The following is a 19663-nucleotide window of genomic DNA, read 5'->3' on the forward strand; positions in this document are numbered from 1 at the left end:
AATATAAAAATAGTAAGAAAACACACAGTCTCTGACATGTGTGTTTATCTGTTATAGAGAAGTGACACTGTTGGATTACACCTATTTTATTACACTTGACAACAGAAAAAAAACATAAACAGGACATTATTTAAAAACTAAAAAAAAAAGTTTGCAACCTTTCCAACTTATGGAAAGTGGTTATGAGTAGCAGCAGGCATGTCTGACCTGTTGTAAAGGAGGATGTCAGGTGTCCAGATCTGGTCTGAAGGGAATCGGAGGTTCTGGACACCAGGGTATTTTTCTGGATTCCAGCTCAAGTAGATGTCTGTCCAGTACTGAGACAGAGAGAGATTTTCAAAAGAGACATTAAGATGATGTTACTTTTTTTAAACAATGGATGCAATAACTTGTCAACTCTGAAAAATCTCAGAATTACTTCTGAACTACTTGAACTAATCTAATAAAATTAAACAAAAATATGGCAGATGAAATGAGAAGGGTCATGTCTTACAAATGAAATTAGAGCAAGTGATAAAGAATGTAAAGAAACGCTTAGTCTTGGAAACATGTTTCTAACTATGCAAGCCTACTACAAGGTGTAAAATATAGTAGCCTCTGACCATTTCCAGCTTTCTGCAGTTACAAAACTAGCTACATTCGATGTGAATAAACAATGTGCGCTTCTTGAAATCTTGTCTATTTGGTCAAGCTACTCTGACTTCTCAAAGCATCAAGTTGAGCTTTCAATTGCACTAAACAATAAGCACTGAGCGAACTGTGTCCCACTTTAAAAATATATATAACTGATGAACAGACTATTTTGGTTCGAGGCTACAAATCTGTAGAATTTTTTCTCCGTTGGTATTAAGTCCATTAACAGTCAAGTTGACTTTCACTGAAATTTGCTGCTTAAATATGCTGTACTGTTCCTCCCTCCCTCTTCATTATTCTCCTCCTCTGTGCATTGACACATTTACATATATATATGCATTTGTACTGTAACAGGGATACACAAGATTGTAAACTTATCCTTACTCAATATACAATAAATATCACATTATAAATATTGCATGCCACTCACCAGCTGCAGCCAGGCGTTGGTCATGAGCACTTGGTTCTTCTCATCCTGAGCACAGAAAAAGATAAGAAGGAGGAGAGGAACAAAAAAAATAAGTTATCTTAAGTAATCTTTTATAGAACAGAGAACAACCAGGCCAATCCATATTTAATATAGTTTAATACAGTGGAAAAGGCTTTGTCATCAGCAAGTCGGTGCAGTTGTTTTGCATATCCAAAAGAGACTATGTAAAACCAAGTAAAAGCTGGTTTTATATAATAAAATGTAGCTCTGTTGAACAGTTCCACAGTGGAGCCATCTCACAAATTACACAGCCCTACAGGAAACTAAAAAACTAAGATCCTAGTGGATTTACACTGTTGTCATGGTGTCTCTACCAAAATGAAGCATTAGGCAAATAAAATCATATTCACTGACAAAAGTAATGCTCTGACTTTTTCTTCTCAAAACTCACAGATTAGTTTTCATTTAAGTGCATGTTTACACTTAAAGTTTATTTTAGGAGCACAAATACAAACAACTTACTTATCATATACAAATGACTGTTTCAAATAAATTCAATTCAACTTTATTACTGTTACAGTAATTACTTAACAGTAACTTGTTTTTGTCAAAAATAGGGATCGATGACAAGACTTAAAATTTCTGTCGTGTCCACATCAAAGTATGAGCTATAGAAATATTTCCAAAATGGAGGAACTACTTAATTTAAGATTTCCTAAATGGCAGTATGTTGTTCATTTTATTAAAGCTGCAAGGTGAAATTAGCATTTCTGCAAGCATCAGTATTTTATCTTCCAGTGTGAGAGTGAAAAGGTGGGAACAGGAATGCCTGCACGGATTCTTAAGAGAAACAGAAGACAAAACGGCTGCATGAGATCAACAAGGTTTCAGTTTTTCAACTGTATCCACTGTACAGCCATCTTGTGTTTCTCCTGTTTTAGTCCATTTACTGTGTTTGGAGTTGGAAATGTGGCACATATGGCAGCCGCTTTAATAATGTCTTTTCTGAAAGCAGATGACCCAGATGATGGAGCAAAAGTCACAGCTGAAGGTAATGATTGGAATATGTGTCTCCTCAGGGATTTCAAATCCCCTAGCGGCATGTGTGTGTGCGTGTGTGTGCGTGTGTGTGCATGTGTGAGTGTGTGTGTGTGTGTGTGTGTGTGTGTGTGTGTGTGTGTGTGTGTGAGTGCGTTTGTGTGTGTGTTTGCAATTTGTTGAAATGATCAAAAATAGTATTGTGGGTCATGTAAAATTTATTACTCAAAAATATTAACTTTACCTCACTATTCAAGGTCAGAGCGCCTGAAGCATTCTGCAGATGGTGAACATACACGCAATAAACACACTGGCACAGATCATACTTTAAAGGGATAGTTTGGGTTTTTTGACATGAAGTTGTATGACATCCTCATCATCAGTATCGTGCATCAGCAGTGACTTTTCCCCCACTGCGTCCTGTGAGCAGAGGCCGGCTTTTGGTGTTGAAGAAAGTAGTTCCAGCTAGTTTCTGGGGTGACAAAGATAAAGCGTTTTGCTTCAAAAAACAATATGCGTTCAAAAGAGTAATACATTTGCATCACAAAATCGTTGTTCGTAAAAAAGTCAGACCTCACAATCACCTGGGACTATTTTCCCTCCCTTCGTATCACTGCGCGATGCTGCCTGTTGACAGCTGCGCACCTTTCCATCAACTGTTTCACAGTGTTTACATGCGCGGATACGCGAGGGAGCTAACGTGAGAACTAAAGAGAGGTAAATATATTATTAGCCAATAAAATATATAAAAAATGAAGTGATACGAAGGGAGGGAAAATAGTGCCAGGTGATTATGAGGTCTGACTTTTTTACGGACAACGATTTTTTCTTTTTTGCACATATATTGTTTTTTGAAGCAAAACGCTTTATTTTTGTGACCCCAGAAACTAGCCGGAACTACTTTCTTCGACACCAAAAGCCGGCCAGAACTCCGGTCACAGGACTTCATGTCAAAAAACCCAAACTATCCCTTTAAACAGTGTATGAGGATCTAAATGTCCCCAATGTATGTGTGTGTGTGTGTATTTGTGTGTGTGTGTGTGTTTGTGTGTGTGTGGCAGAAAGTATCATGTGTCCCAGTCAAGGGGCCTTTATATAATAGAAGTCAAACAGCAGAAGAGCATTATTTCCGCCAAAATGTAACTGTTTCATAAGCACAGACTGTCCACTAAATGTGTCACTTATTCCATGTATGCCCACAGCTTCAAACACACACACATCAGAATAACACACACTCACAGAAACTATTTATTAGTCACCCACAGACAAAAAATAAAAAATCCACTAAGATATAAAACATATCTTACATTCACCTTTTTTCACAACTCCATTTACTCTAAGAACTTTTTTTTTCATTTGTTTTTTTTGTTTTTTTTTCATTTTCAAACAATGCTATCTTTTTCTGTGAGACATTTTTCCTAAAAAGCTGTCCTCCATACATTATCAATCAGTGACACAAGAATGTTTTTTCACTGGCCCAATACACTCCTGCGATCCTGACCCTTACTTGAAATAATTGCCTCTGAGTGCTTCTGAGTTCTCATCAACTAAGTAACTGAAATGTAAATTATGCAAAAGTAAGCAGCACACTTCAGTTTTCTATTAAAAAACACATGCCCACTACAGCACAAACCACATAACCTGCCAACTACACCACTCAATACTCTGTCTCAGGCGCACACACACACACAGACACACACACACACACGCACACACACACACACACACACACACACACACACACACACACACACGTGAATATTTCAAAAAAATGCTGTTGTCCTTACCACATCTATGATCTGCAGCAGTGTGAGGCCCAGCTCCACCAGGATGGCAGCTGAGTCATTGACTACAGGTCTTTCCAGTCTATTGTAATTAGCTAGAAGCTCCTTGTACAGCCTCCTCTGGTGTTCCCCCTGCAGGGATCCTTGGCAAACACAAGAAACAAGAGCAAAGAAGATTTGTGTGATGATTATTTACTAAAGGTTTAAAAAATAATATTTTTTTTTTTAAAAACTCCAACATGTCAACATGGAAGCATGGAACTACATGATAACAAGCAGTTGTAAACTTGTCTCTGTTCAAAGGATCGCATGCCTGTGACTGTCCTCTTCTTGAGCAGTGATAGTTGATTTTGGTCAGTGGACAGCCAGAGAGCTTTGTTATGGAACTTTGGTCACATCATAAGACCTGAGGCAGCTCTATACAATGACAAATACCATGTGAAGAAGTTGAATGCACAGATAAAGCTAGTGTGTGGATTTTCACACACACTTCAGATTCTTTAGCCACACATAAGCACCAGCAGTAACCATATAAATAAAGATTGAAAGGCCAACCCTGATGTCACTACAGATAGTTTGGGAATGTCAATTCTTTATTTAAAGATATCATTTGTGTAGTCTTTTTCTTTGCATTTTTAAACAACAAATCTGTTCAGGAGCAGCTTCTTTAAAAAAAATTTCTCAGTGTTTTGGCTTTGGCTATCCTTTTGCAAATTGTACTTTAGCGCACATTCTTGTGGGCTGATGCTAAATTCCAATCCAGAAAGTAGCTTTAATGCTTCTCTTAACCTAATACCGTTGCTTTGCTGGCACCAGCCTCCAGCCAGAATATAATTTACTGGTGGTGTTTCAAACATATTGTACATATACTGCACCTATTCACTCTCATTGTACTGAGATGTCCCTGATTCCCACAGCAAATCCTTTAAACTCAGCTCTGGTGTTTAAAATGCAAAAGTTAGTTGCAGACCGGAAACTTTTAATGTGCTGAAAAGTAACACATGCTCTCTCTCTCTCTCTCTCTCTCTCTCCCCCCCCCCTCTCTCTCACTCACACACACACACACACACACACACACACACACATTCGCAGTGTGGCAGAAGTGAGCTGGTGTAGTCTGTGGTCCAGGGTGATTAGGATGATGTGTTTGTTGGTCCGATTCTCATCATCATTATTAATCCTTTCTGCCTCACCTTCCACAGACATCAAGTACTTTCCATTTGTCCCAAAATAAAGTGAGACATACACAAATACACACAAGTCATTCAGCCTTCAAGACCATTTTTAAGGGAAAAACACTGAAACCTAAGTGCATTGTTTAAATAAGACTGCACTACAAACAGTTGCAATTAAAGAAAACAATGTCCCAGCATTTTGTTTTCAAGCACTAATGACAAGATCTTGGCTTCAGCTTATACTTGTGGTATGGACAATGTTCACACTCCAGGCAACAAATATGATGCCATAATATATTCTCTAACATATTGGATGTGCATAACCTGTCATTGATATGCATATATAGCGCTCAGCAGGTCACCCCATTAACAGACAGTATAATTACACCTCATATATCACAAAAAGAAGAAAGAAAAAAGTGAAACATGAAAACAGAAAGAGAGGATATCAAAAACAACATGCAGTATGGATGACAAATAAGGAGAGAAGATTACAGAGAAGGAGGAGGGAGGGAAAGCGCTCTACAACCCTGTAAAACTGTAATGGGAGAGGAGTGTGTCTTTGGCCTTGCATGGGGCTGATTGGCCCATTAAGCCTGTAATGAGGAGAGTTATGGCAGGATTTAGCCTGAGGTCAGAGATAGGGGAGCTACTTGAAGCAGAATCATTTTCCCTGCTCACAAAGAGCCACCCAAACTTTGACTAATACATGGTCAGTAGGAATGTATACTGAGGACCGGTATTTTTTGGTTCCGGTTCCTAATTGAGTCGGTACCAGGGTACCGTTAAGATTCTGGACAAACAATACTGTTATTGGTACTTTGTGAACGTCTACCTACCCGTCACGTAATTATGACACTGCCGCCGTTGACAGGTGATGACGCAGCGCCTCTTTCTCTCTAGTCTAGTCAATCATGTCGGCGGTGAGGTCTAAGCGATCGAAGGTATGTGCTCACTTTATCAAAGTTAATGAAAACTCGGCTCGATGCAAGACACACTTCCCTTACTCTCACAGCTGTCCTTCACCTACCTCTGCGTCCAGGCCTCTTCAACACCGTCTGAACGAGTGTTCTCAAACACTGGAGACACACTCTGTCCAGAGAGGTCTCGGCTGCTGCCAGAGAAAGTAAATATGTCGCTTTTCCTTAACAAAAACTGTTAGGGCCAAATGCAGCAGGAGAAGTGTCTCCTCTACACTGTTCTGTTTGATGTATGTGTCTGTCTGTACTTACAGTCTGTTGGGTTGAACATGAAGACAAGGGCTTTGGTCATCTCCCTAGTTTTATTTTTTTATTTTTTTATCTATGATCTTTTGAGAAGCATTTGTAATTGTAAGCATAGCCTCTGTTCTGTTGAAGTTGCATTACGTGGACAGTTGCCTTTAAGGCTGTATGGATGGTCTGCTGCCTGCTAATTTGTTTGACATACCTCGCAAGGCACATGTTAACTGTTAACTTGCTAAGGGTTAAAAAGGCAGGTGTTGAGACGACTTCCCTGCTGTCAGCTTTTTGATGATGTTGCTGGTGTTACCCCCCTTGTGTTAATAAAAAAACAGTTGAATCTTTTAACATCTTGTCTTTTTTACACTAAATTACATGTTGTAGTATCAATAAGAGTACCGATAAATAACGGTACCGATAAGGAGTATCGGTATCGGTATCAGTATAGAATCCTAACGATATACATCCCTAATGGTCAGACCTTATTCTTTCCAATTCAGCTATTTATCCAGGTCCCACTACCTAATGTGGAAGTTTGGCTGTCTTATGTCTGTAAATATGTTTGAAACGACACCCAGGCAAGTTGTCTAATGGCTGTTTTGCTCAAGGATTCTGCAAAGGCAGAACACAATCTCAATAAATCAATACACTGCACAGCAAAGTCATAAATCTGTGCATCTATCCACAATAAATTTAGCATACAGACGTGGACACACAAATATGAATACAGCCTCAACTACAGCACTATAACATATATTCCCTATGTGTTTGTGTTGTATCACTATGATGTGTAAACTGAGGTCCAAACAAACCTAACTAAACTAATAAAGTCAGTGAAGACAAATTGAAAGCTCAGTCTCTGTCGCAGCTTGTCTCACAAAATCATGTTCAGAAGGGATTCAATAATCAAATAAATATACCACTGTGGCAACTTTAATTCACAAACAGTGTGCAGTGTACACCAGGGATGAAGGAATGGATGTCTGCCTTTCTTTTTTTTAATCATCTCACTAATGAAGCTGATATGAGAAGCTGGCAAGACGACTTCATTTTCCAATCTCCGCAAGAAGCCTCATCAAACAAACTCAAGCAGAAGCAGGGAACAAAAGAGGGGGAACAGGACAATTTGTCGGCAGTTGTTTATCCCCATGTTCTCCACCTTTGTCCTTTTAGTTAAAGAACATGATGGAAAACCCTCTGGAGAGGCATTACTCAGTGGGAATAAAAGGAAATTGATCAAAAGCCTAATTTATTCTATTAAATTGTTATTAATTATTATTTGTTTCATTATTATTATTTCTCCCTGACTTTCTTGACACTAAACTAAATCACTTTATTGTAGCTGCACAGACCTTAAAAATCTATCATACACACAAACAAAACATATGTAACCTGTGTGTGTGTGTGTGTGTGTGTGTGTGTGTGTTAAATTCAGACATGCTAATGATAAGCAGCTAAGTAGATCAATACTCTAACACAATGTGGGTCATTACAGGAAATGTCAAGGGTCACCAGTGTGTCCTGTTCAGGTCTATGAGAAGGTCACTCATTAGCAGAACTATCTACATGATCAATTATCAGTGAAACATCCAACAGAGAATATGCTCATTATTTATAAATATCTCAATACATAAAGGTCAAACATTGTGTTTATATTGTCACTGGAAGGAAAGGAAACATTCATCTTAGTTCAGGGAGGCAAACTGAGTCAGACATTCAGCCAGGGTGGTGTCATCTGAGAATGTGAGCATGAGTTCCTGCCTCAGCTATAAAGGACACAAAGGTGCCCTTTGATTACAACCTATAGCCCAGTCCTAAGCAGCAGGTAAGTGTAACTTATTTTTGTTACTGTGGATTATGGAGTTGCTGCAAAAAAGTCTCAGTAGCTTAGTCCTTCTGTCCTGGTTAAGAACTACTGTAGTTGTCAGTATGAGTGAAATACACCTTTGAAAGTAATGGCCAGGATTACTTCAATCAGTGTGTGTGTGTGTGTGTGTGTGTGTGTGTGTGTGTTCAAAGCCTGTGTACACTGATGTGTGCATATTAACCTAACTTGCCCCTGAGTTCTAACATGTCTGCATATAGAATTCATTCTAATTTAATAAGCAGAACTGCTTCTGGGCACCTCTAAGGCCCTGAGGGTATCAGCACCCAGGGGGAGCTTTTATTTCAGCTCGGCAGCACCCTGCAAAATATTAATACATTTCTTTGTGCGCGCAGTTCCTCAACATCGATATTTACTTGAAGAATATTGGATGAGAGAGCTTTCTAGCAGAACATTGTAAAAGAGAATCAAGAGGAACTGACAATGTGAGACATAGAGATGTAAATTTGATTTGTATATCTTTATGCATTATGCTTTATGCCCTGTGGTGGACAACCTGTCCAAGAATGTGTCACCTTGCCTTTCAATCAGTCTGGGAGGAAAGTTTTAATGATGTTCAAATACCAAAATAACACCCAGAACATAAATAATGTTGCAAAGTGGAAAAAGATACATTATTTCAGGCGCCTTGGGTGTCATTTTCCCCATAAACAATTTTATAGGACTCTCAGTTGGAGTAGTTCTGCGGCTTTGATCTGCATTTAAACTGAGCTGAATCATCCATACAATAGAGCAACAACTGGTCCTGTGTACATAAATCTTTGGGGAAGAAGAATTATGACTCCCAAGATACAATTCAGGAAAAAAACATCCAATTACTGAGCTTGACATTCTGTGACACACGCTGCTAGTGGCCGGCAGAGGCTAAAGGTTATGCAATTGAAATGAAAGGCAATACAATTTGCAGCTTAAATCAATTGACTCGTGGATTTGTGTTGCCCTCAGATCATTCTATGACAAAGCGTTTACTTCACTAATGCTCTGAATCCCATCCCTGACTGGCTTCTTTCCTGTAGCAGTGGCTCATTTGTATTGTAATATTTTGACCCAACTGCCATGCCAAATTTACATAATAACATGAATTCTCAGAAATGAAGTTGGAATAATTAGTTCTGATGGTCATGATATAAACTTATGTGACGGTTATATTATCTGACAGAGTCATTTCTATCTTCAGCAACATTGAGGAAAACAATTTCAAATGGGAAAATGGGTTAAAACATTTCTGGATCCAGCAGCCTCTCCCACTTTACAACTCTGAGTCAGGATGGACAGTTTATCTATTTTTAAACTTAAGTTCATGCTTGGATTTTTAATTTGGATTTTTTTTTTTAATTCAGCCTTGTGCCTGCAAGTTCAATTTTCAAAGTTTCTATATTTTACTCTGTAACTTAATTTCCATTTTGCTATGGTATACCTGTAGGTCTTTCAAACTTCACTTTGCAGAGTTTGAAAGTTTGTGCATTAAGATATGTGTTTGCATGTTTAACTTTACATGCTTTGAGGCAAGGTTTTCACCTCAAAATAATGCATATCTCCAACACTCTGTTTAGCTTAAGTATCCTTAACTTTCTGTATGCTGTGATTTGCAATGAGAAATAAAGGGCTATGAGGGCGAGATTGAACCCAAAAAGAGAGAGGCCTTAATGTACAAACTTGCAAAGCAGAGTTTACAAGCACTAACCCAAATGTTAATGCTTGTAAACAGACAAGCTTATTTTACATTTAATATCTGATACTGCACTTACAATCATGTATAATTCAGTGCTTATATCCATCCATCTTCTGCCGCTTATCTTTTTTTGTTTTTATTTGTAATGAATGAGCGGATAAGTATGTGTTTGTGAGAAAAAAAAAAGCCAGAAAAACATAATCAGTACCATCTTCCCATTGATTAGTGTCATCAACAAATAACTGGAGGGAAATAAGTAAAATGTCACTTCAGGTAGATGACAGTTGTGGTCAAATATAGCAGTAGAAGGTGAATAGTGTACCACAGTGTGATCTGTGAAGTCAAAAATATAGGTCTTTGTTTGGAGTGGCATTTGAAAGTAGAACAACCGTGCACATAAGCAGAATAATATTCTTTCTCTCTCACATTCTCACACACACATTAACATATATCAAGAAAGGCATACATCTGAGTATGTTTTCAGTGGGGCAATGCGTTCAGATGAGGTTTCCGCACAGACAGGCTATCCAAACACAGACGGCCCGAGGGACACATTCTCTCTCTTTCTCTTGCACAAACCACCTCATAAACACATACCCACACACAGAAATAAACAGGACTGCTATTTTAGGCAGAGCACTAAATGACCACCTCTTACATCAGTGTTTTAGTGCTCCTGATGAGCTCAGCTGAACCCATCTAGACTGAGCCGCTGTCCAACACACATGCATACACATGTATGCAGAGTAGTGGTCATGGCTTTATTTCTTAATCTCTTTCTGCCAAGTTAGATTAGATAATCATTTATCACATAAAATGATTTTAGTGCTATGATAATTTGGAGAAATAATATCAACAAACTTGTAAAATAACTGATTGAACCATAATCTTAAATTAAAGTTAATATGAGATTTCAGCAGTCTGACTTAGACAAATTAAGAGCATATCTTGTATGAGCTTCAACCGTCGTGTTACTATCCCTTGATTGCACCTTAGAAAGGGAATATAATCATTGTTTAATGAAGATGGCAGGGAGCAGATCTTTTTCTTGTTTTAATGACATTTGGAAGTTTCTTGCCAACCTATAATGAGAGTTTATTTTTTCTTTTAATGAGATACGCTCATTTTGTGAAATAACAAGAACGTTTTATAAAAGGATAAAGTGATGTTGTTTAACAAGAATAATTTATTGTTAAACGGACTAATCTGGTATCTAATAATAATATATAATAGAATAATATATACATAATAACACAAAAATGATATTGTTATAACATGAAAAGTGTCATTAAAACTAGAAATTGAGCACATTTTTTTGTCATGGAGGCAGGAATACACTGCTGTAGCTGTGGATAAAAGTGTTGTTGATTGACAGGTGTCTCATACTAACACTATTACTTGGTGGTTGCTCCAATTTTTTAAGCATACCTTAAGAAATCTAAGGGTAGCGTCCATGTGTTGCCTCAAATGTAATGTCTTTAACATTGTGGTTGACCACTGATCTCACCTGCTAGACAGACCCTGTAGACAAGTTTAACATGGGGCCCCTAGCTGGGGCCTTTGAGATTCACAGTAATGTTATATGAATCCTGATTAATAAACAGCAAGGACACTAAAGTGCTGTGTTGAAAAAAATATTAGCAAGATAAGAATAGAAGTAAGAGGCTTGAAGAAAAGATGCGCTATTTGATCATTTCACTTCAGTTTGGCTTAACATTCATTTGCATGCTGAGGGCAAGTTAGTGGGAAAAGCTAAATCTGTTATTCGGTCTGGAACATAACAGGGCTCTGATCCGTCTGAATACTCTGGGACAGTGGAACCAGACTTATGAACCTGGAGGGGGAAGAGGTTTGCACAAAGAAACTGCTGACAGCCCGCCATTCCCTGAGGACCCAAAGAGTTGACACCATGACAAATGCAACACATCTACAGCCATTCTGATGCAAATATAGTGTGATAATATACAGTACGAGCAAGTGTGTGAAGAAAACGAAATAAGTAATACTGCACATACACAATCTTATGCTGATGACAAGTGCAGTCTACTATGTTTCATTTGTGAAACGAAAATGTAATTTAGACCTTGAGGTCAGAAAAATAAACATGCTGGAATAGTTATAAGAGAGATAAGGACTTGAGGAGGCACATTGTATTATGCAGTTAGTTTGCACATTCCCATGATACAGTTTTGTACATGAGAAAACAATACTGAAAGTAAAGATCATCATTTAATTGGTCTTTTTTTAATTAAAAATAACAACAGAAACACTCAGGTAAAACACATACTAAAGTCAGACACTGCTGAAATCTGCAGTGAGCCATACAATTATCAAGCATTCAGCAAAATTGGACTTCCACTGGAACAGAGTGGACGACCTCAAATAAGTGTGCCATCAAGACCCTGCCAAATGTGTACTCTGACAATTTTACTCCTCAAACCTGTAAATGGATGCCTGCCAACAACTATCCGTCTCTCCTTTAGATAATAACCAAAACCTTGACAAGTGTCATGAAACTGTCTGTAAGAAAGGCACCCCAAGGAAGAAATAATGGGATCTAGACATGTCTGGTGGGCTGCAACAAACTGTGTGTCTATGTCAGTGTGTCTGTGTGCATTTTCTTGTATTCATGCTTATGAGAAACACGTCCTTCAACAGACAGGAGACTAAAGAGGACACTACTATTGGCTCTTCACTTGTTTTTGGAGTTGTGCTGCGTTCATGTGTGTTGAGCCTACTAGCTGTTCTGCCTCTAAAACGAACTAAGTATGTATTGATTTTAATTAAAGACATGTCTATATTGGCAATGGTGTAGCACCTCATTATTTCATTATCAATCATTTGGTAGGAGAATAAGCAAGTCAGGGGAGGTCAGCAGTGAAGCATCCAGCTGTTCAGCAGCTTTAAATATATACCCAGGTGGATAGCCTATTATCTAACCTGTTAAAAAACACAGAGATACGGGTTGAAAACAGGAGGCACAAAAATGAGAGAGACAGGATGTAATAAGATAAAGAGGAAGGAAAAGTAAGAGAATTTGAGTGAGATGAGGGTCAAAAAGGAGGGCAGCTATGTGAGAAAACCCAAGGGTTCCTAAAAAACACAAAATATTCTATAAAGAACTACAGATATTATCTTTTGTCATGTTTTGTCAGGTTTATAATTGTGCTTACTAATGGTACAAACAGAAGTGCTTTGACACTTAAATGATGAAAATGAGTTTGAAAATGAGCCAGTTTTCATTTTTTCAGGATTAAGGACAGGACTCATATATCAGATACGCTGAGGACTGTGTCCCTAAATGTGTCCCTGACTGTGTCCTAATTCTGTCCCCTTTACTTATTCATTTTTTTCAGTTCATGCTTTCTTCTTATGTCTTCAATTTCACTTGATAAGATGAAAGTTATAAGGGTTCAAATTAGGGCATCCTCAACCTGAAGAAATTTAAATAGACAAAAAGGCAAGAGAAGGGCTGCTTGTCAATTGCGAAGAAGTAATGTATAAAATCAATAATGGTGAGGGTAAAAGGGAGTGTCAAGGAGAGAGGGAGGGAGAGTGAGACAGAGACAGATGAGAGACAGGAAAGAAGACTACAGGCAATTTTACATGAGGGACTGCAAAAGCAGTGCTACCCTCTTACACTTTCTATTCACACTTTCTATACCTAACTATTAACCTAACCTAACCTAAGTCACTTCGATGTGTCTCAGTATATGGGTTTGCATGTGATGTTTAATGTGCTTATTACCATTTTGTGTGTGTGCATGCGTGCGTGCGTGCATGCGTGCGTGTGTGCATGCGCGTGTGTGTCATGGCCTCAATCATTAACACATCATCTCCAGCAACATGTGACATGCTACATCAGATCAGAGTGTATGGTGTTGTGTGTTAATGGAGTATTGGATGGATTGATTCATATAGGACATATTTATAATCTATGGTTGACGGCTCAAAGCAAGCCCTAAAACCACTGGATGTTTAATCCTAATCCAGGGGCTAAGACCTCTGCCGTGGTGCAACACTGAGTGTGTGGCTACATCCATACTTCCCCACTATCCTTCTCCATGCTCCTTTAAGATCCTGCATATATTTCTACAATTAAAACTGCTTAAAAAAGGCTACTATATGTCTAAAATGATGGGATTCCATCTGGTATACTGTGTTATGAAAAAAGAAATATTTTAAATAGTCTGCACCCAAAAATTGGTATTCAAAAAGTAAAGGTTTTAAAACTTGTATATGTATTAGTTTAGGGTGTCTGTATAGTTTAATCGTTTTTTTTTTACTTTTGAGGTTACATGAAGCACAAACTTATCAATGATTATAGTGTCATCAGTGAATGAACAGCAGCACTTAAACCAGCATGACTCATGATTGAAATTCTGAACAAGGCATAAAAAAGTCTAATTTATATCAACTCCATAATTAAAGGACATGGAGTCTCGGAGTGTGTTAAGTATTGCTGATCATAGAAATCATAAGGCATTAGGATTGAGAAAAAGTCGGCAAGAGATAAAGACACAGAGTAAAAGACAGTGGAAGACATGAGTGAAGAGTCGAGGTGTTGAATTGAAATGAAGCTGATGTTATTACAGCATGTGCAATCAGGTAAAAACAATTGCAGATGTTGTAGCCTAGTCAAAGTCACTGTAACATTTGTCTACACATTGTGAGTTGCTGTGTGGCGCACAAGTTGTCACACTATTATGTTTCCATCTCTCCTCCTTTGACTGTTGTCTTGTGTTTCCCCTTAAGATGATTATCAATGGTAGACTGAATATTCACATAGGACTACAAGCAGCAAGCAGGTTCTCTAATCCCTATGAGCAAGCCATTTCTCCTTTAAACAGACAAATGTGACACAACATGACACTATATAGATCCAGAGACATTTGTCTATCCTTCACACATCCTTCTTGCCTCACAACTTTGAAAGTAGCTAAGACATTAATATTTTCCCACCATGAGACGACATTGTCCATGGAAGACATAACAGGCCTCATATCATGGTTTAGCATGTAATCCATCCTCTTTATCTCTCCCTTCAGTCTTTGCTTCAGTCATTAAAGCCATGTATCCTCCCCCCTCTGTCCCCAGTAGAAGACCAATGACTGGATCAGTATGGAGAGGTGAGGACAGTGAAAGGTGGCCAGTTTGCACTCACATACACACATACTGTATGCACACACACACACACACACACACACACACACACACACACACATAGAGGGTTTGAAGGCATATCTTCAGCAAATCCGCTATGTGACAAACTGGTAAGTACACAACCCAGATGTTACAGATGATGATGCTGATGATGGTGATGATGATGGGATGGGGCTTAGGAGAGAATTAAGTACATACACACGTAAATGCACACAGGCATGAACAATGTTTAAAAATACCTCCTGAGAAATTTACAAATGATAAAAAAAGTGTTGTTGACCAAACTGTTGAAAACTAAAAAAGTGCAGAGAGGAGCGAGGAAAAACTAATCACAGTGTCAGTATCTGGGACAATTTGAAATGATTCAGACCTTAGGCTGTTTATTATGAAAGCTTCATTCTTACAATTAAATGTTAAAATGTCAGCATCCCACTATGAAAACAATTAAACTCTGTTTGGTTAATTACGATATGAGAAAAACACATGCATGAATGCTGCATGAATTTGCCACCAACGCAATTCAGGTTTAAATCTTTAATATTAAATCCTTTCATTTCTAGTTTATAGTCTAATCCCAGAGAAATGCTTTCTAAAAACCACATCATGAGTTATTAGTGCTCTCACGAATATGAACGCTACCACACAGTTGATAAAGTCCAGCTCACTCCTGATAATCCAAATTACATCTAAACCCTCACACGGACATTTCCATTAAGAAAGTAGGTAAAAAGAAAAAAAGGAGAAAACTTAAGTAGCTAGACGCAGACCTTCAGAGCGACTTTGTTCAAAACATACCTTTGATAAGGATCGCTGTCCAAATATAAAATCCAAACGAACATGGTCCCCAAAACTTATGGCACCGCATCCTGGCACCGCTCTGACTCCTCCGGCGCCACCAGCAGCGGGCTCTCAATGTCGGCTAGACAAGCAATCTGCTCCGGCTAGGATGCGGTATGAACATGGGGCTGGAGGGAAACAGAATGTGTGAGATACAAAAAAAGACTGACAGACCTGAATGAGTGTGGAGTTCAGATTGGGGCGTTCACTCAGCTTCATAATCACGTTCCCATACATACACACAGCGCTGCACGAGAGCGCGCGTCCGCGCTAGATTTGGCCATAACAGGGTGAGTATTTCACATAACCATAACAATGATTACAATAAAATTCTTACCGTAATATCTTACGGTCGATGTTTAGTTCACTGTAGTTCAAAAATATGTATTGGTTACATACGCTATATGAAGTGTAACAATTTAGTTTAATGTCTAATTAAGCTCTACTAACCTCAAAAGTCAGTTGTTTTGTCTGTCCTGTGTTCACCTGTATCCTCGCTGTGCTCACCTGTATTAAACTTGGGGCGCTCAGCAGGGATACCATGATGTCAACTGAGAGCGTGTCAGTATGCTGCCCTGCTCACTCACAGCTGAATGGCTGCTGGAGCCAAGCTGGCTTTGTTTGGCTCTGAACAAACTACACTCTACATTTTATTGGCAGTCTTTTATTGGCAGTCAATGTATCATTTAAAATAAAGATTTATCATCAGTATTATACAATATTTTGTTAATATTGGCTTGTGTCTCTTGTGCCCCAGTCAATGTCACAACAAGAGCCTTTAATGTCTCCTTCACTCAAAAATGTGTATTGTACTCCGGATCTTTAACAGTGTAATTAAACTCTTTTTTGGGAGAAAAACTATATAAATATACATATAATTTGTGTGTGTGTGTGTGTGTGTGTATGTGTGTGTGTGTGTGTGTGTGTGTGAACAAAGTATTAGTCAAAGCAGAGTAGTTTAGTGTGTCTTGTGTGGAGGCCAACTCATGCAGCAATTCTCCACCTAATGTTACATGGTGTTGATTTACCTCTTCAGAATACCTGTAGCATTTCCCATGTCAGTGTCCTCCAGCTGTATGTTTTTAGAGCCTACATCTTTACAGGTTTGGTTCAGTCTCGCCATTCTCATCAACTTTATTTTACATGCACAGCCTGGCGCCAAATGAAGTTAGAGACAAGCTGGTGGACAAACCTGATCATTATGTGGAGGAAGAGACAACTCTAAATGAATGCTGTTGTTTTATATCTGCTGGAAGTGTAAATAAGTAACTTTGGCCAACATAAATACATTGATAATATGTCAATATTATGTTTACATCTTGTTGTAACCGAACCCTAACGCCTGTAAACACCTTTCCCCAGGTGGCCAAAAATCAATGAACATTGAATATTGAATAATTTCACAGTTTGTCTCAGAGCTGAGCAGGACCAGGCCTGAAACACACATAAAACAGGCGCACATCACCAGCCAACCCTCCTTCTCCCACAGCTGTAGACTATCTTTCATGGATGTGATGTGTGTCACACCGCAATTTCCCAGTTTGCGGTGATACAAAGGGGTTCATCAACTGCATTTTTGTCATATTTGTCCCCTTTTTGTGTCAGACTGGCTCATAATCAAATGACCTATTTATCCCAGTCCATAAATAATTTCAGTCGGAAATGGGATCTGACAGGCAATGCGGGGGAACACTGCACATTTCTCTAAATGTTCTCAGTGCATGGCTTCCTCTCTCTCTCTCTCTCTCCCTCTCTCTCTCTCCCTCTCTCTCCCTCTCTCTCTCCCTCTCTCTCTCTCTCTACCTCCCTCCTTTCAATGGAACAGGAGCATATCATCTAAGCAGCAGTCCTGTGCCACTGATAGTAGACCATTCCTGCTGTTTTTCATACCCCACGTCTCCATCTGATGGAGCTCAATCAGAGGACATTCATGCCTTTAGAATTTTCATTTAGTAATTTCATACAGAATCCAATATCTGTCTGTGCTGTTGGCGTTCCAAAAGCCACACTGAGTACAGTTGAAACCTCTGATCACCACCTTCGTCTCTGCACTTGCTCTCACAGGCTAGACCTCTAGTCAGAGAAAAGTCGGTCGCATTAAACTATTCCTAATTTAGGGACCTCATTCTGGCAACTATAATGAGCAAACTGTGAGCTGTCCGTTGTGCTGAAAGCAGCATTAATATAGGGATGTCAACAGGTATTAATGAAATCAAACTAGGAAAATGACAAAAGTGATTTATTTTGTCCAACTTGAAAAATTCCCATAACACATCCAACACACGATGTGCAAAAGTTTTAAACTGAAGTGGAAATCAAATGTTTATACAAGACACAAATGTGTTTACTGTTGTCAGATGTCAGACTTTTAAACTTTGACCCATCTTTTAAACTTTAACATGGGTTAAACTGATTAACCCATGTTAATCAGTTTCAAAACTCAAAAAACAGTTTTGAACTATAAAGAAAAAGCTGCAAATACTTGGCTGACAGCATGGACTGTAAAGAGCTCCTGCATTGTTTAAAGATGGGTCACATTTGTAGGCACTAAACATCTCTATAAATAATTATACTTAAGTATGCATTTGTAAATACAGTTTGTGTATTGATGTAGCAAGTAGGCATGGGCCGGTATGAGATTCTGGCGGTATGATAACCATAAGCAAAAAAATCACGGTTTCACGGTATGGCGGTATTGCGCAATAGCTCTAAAATGTTCCTAAAAGGAAGAAAAATAAAGACAGACATGTTCATTTAACCTGAATCTGTAATGACAGTGTGAGAGGTCGTGATAGTCTACGCTGCAGCTGCACCACCTGAGGGGTTTCTGACCAGCACTTCCTGTCTTTGACCAGCACTTCCTGTCTTTGACCAGACTAAAAACAGCTCATACCTCAAGAACGGTATGAGGAAGGAAAGGAAGGAGGGAAGGAAAGACAAAAGGAAGGAAGGAAGGAAAGGAAGGAAAAGGGATTAGGAAGGAAAGGAAGGAGGGAAGGAAAGACAAAAGGAAGGAAGGAAAGGAAGGAAGGAAGGAAAGGAAGGAGGGAAAAGGGATTAGGAAGGAAAGGAAGGAGGGAAGGAAAGACAAAAGGAAGGAAGGAAGGAAGGAAGGATTTATATGACCAGACTAAAAACAGCTCATACCTCAGGAACGGTATGACAGAAAATTTTGGCGGTTTCGGTTATCGTGGCTTTTTCAAATCGCGGTATACCTTGAACACGGTTATCATCCCATGCCTAGTAGCAAGTCTATAAGTCTGGTGCATCATAAATATATCTTTTCTCCCTATATGTTGCCTCCTCCTGCATTATCTACATAATTTTGCCCCTTGGGGTGAGTGATTGCAAACACTAACACATGCTGTTGCACGCTAGAGAAAAAGTGTTACACACACACACACACACATAACCCAATCCCACAAACCCCATCCTTCTCGTCAGAGTGCAGCAAACTGCTAGCCTGGCTAACACCAGACCACGTCTCAATCTCATGTGAGATTGAGGTAGTCAGGGCTTTGCCCTGTTGGCAATTGAGAATTGATTTACAACCTCCCTGGATTCTCCCTGGACATTTTTCCATTTAAATATCTAAATCCGAATAAGTAAAGGTGAGTATTAAAATCAAATATAAAATGCATATAAATGAAATGTATAATATAGGGCTATACTTTCTACTGTAATGAAATGAAATATGAGGAACAAACCAAGTATATTCAAATCTCAAACAGATCGTGATGATGCTGTCAAGACGTGTTTCTGCTGCGATGGAGGCCTGCGATGCTGGACGTCTGAAGATTATCCCTGAGTGGAGCATGCTAAATGG

At 38.8% G+C, this 19663-nt stretch overlaps 1 protein-coding gene across 1 annotated transcript in view; it reads right to left on the reverse strand.

Moving 5' to 3' along the window:
* The window catches only part of LOC128362991 (neuronal acetylcholine receptor subunit alpha-7-like), a 29104-nt gene extending 13239 nt beyond the window's left edge, over positions 1-15865 (reverse strand). The window contains exons 1-4 of the mRNA XM_053323871.1: positions 15796-15865; positions 3889-4028; positions 1064-1108; positions 208-317 (exon numbers count right to left, since the gene is read on the reverse strand). Coding sequence (XP_053179846.1) covers positions 208-317; positions 1064-1108; positions 3889-4028; positions 15796-15865 — 365 coding nt within the window. The remainder of the gene's footprint in view (positions 1-207; positions 318-1063; positions 1109-3888; positions 4029-15795) is intronic.
* Positions 15866-19663: the final 3798 nt, after the last annotated feature.

The sequence above is a fragment of the Scomber japonicus genome, chromosome 8 (assembly GCF_027409825.1).
Source record: "Scomber japonicus isolate fScoJap1 chromosome 8, fScoJap1.pri, whole genome shotgun sequence".
Taxonomy (NCBI): Eukaryota; Metazoa; Chordata; class Actinopteri; order Scombriformes; family Scombridae; genus Scomber; species Scomber japonicus.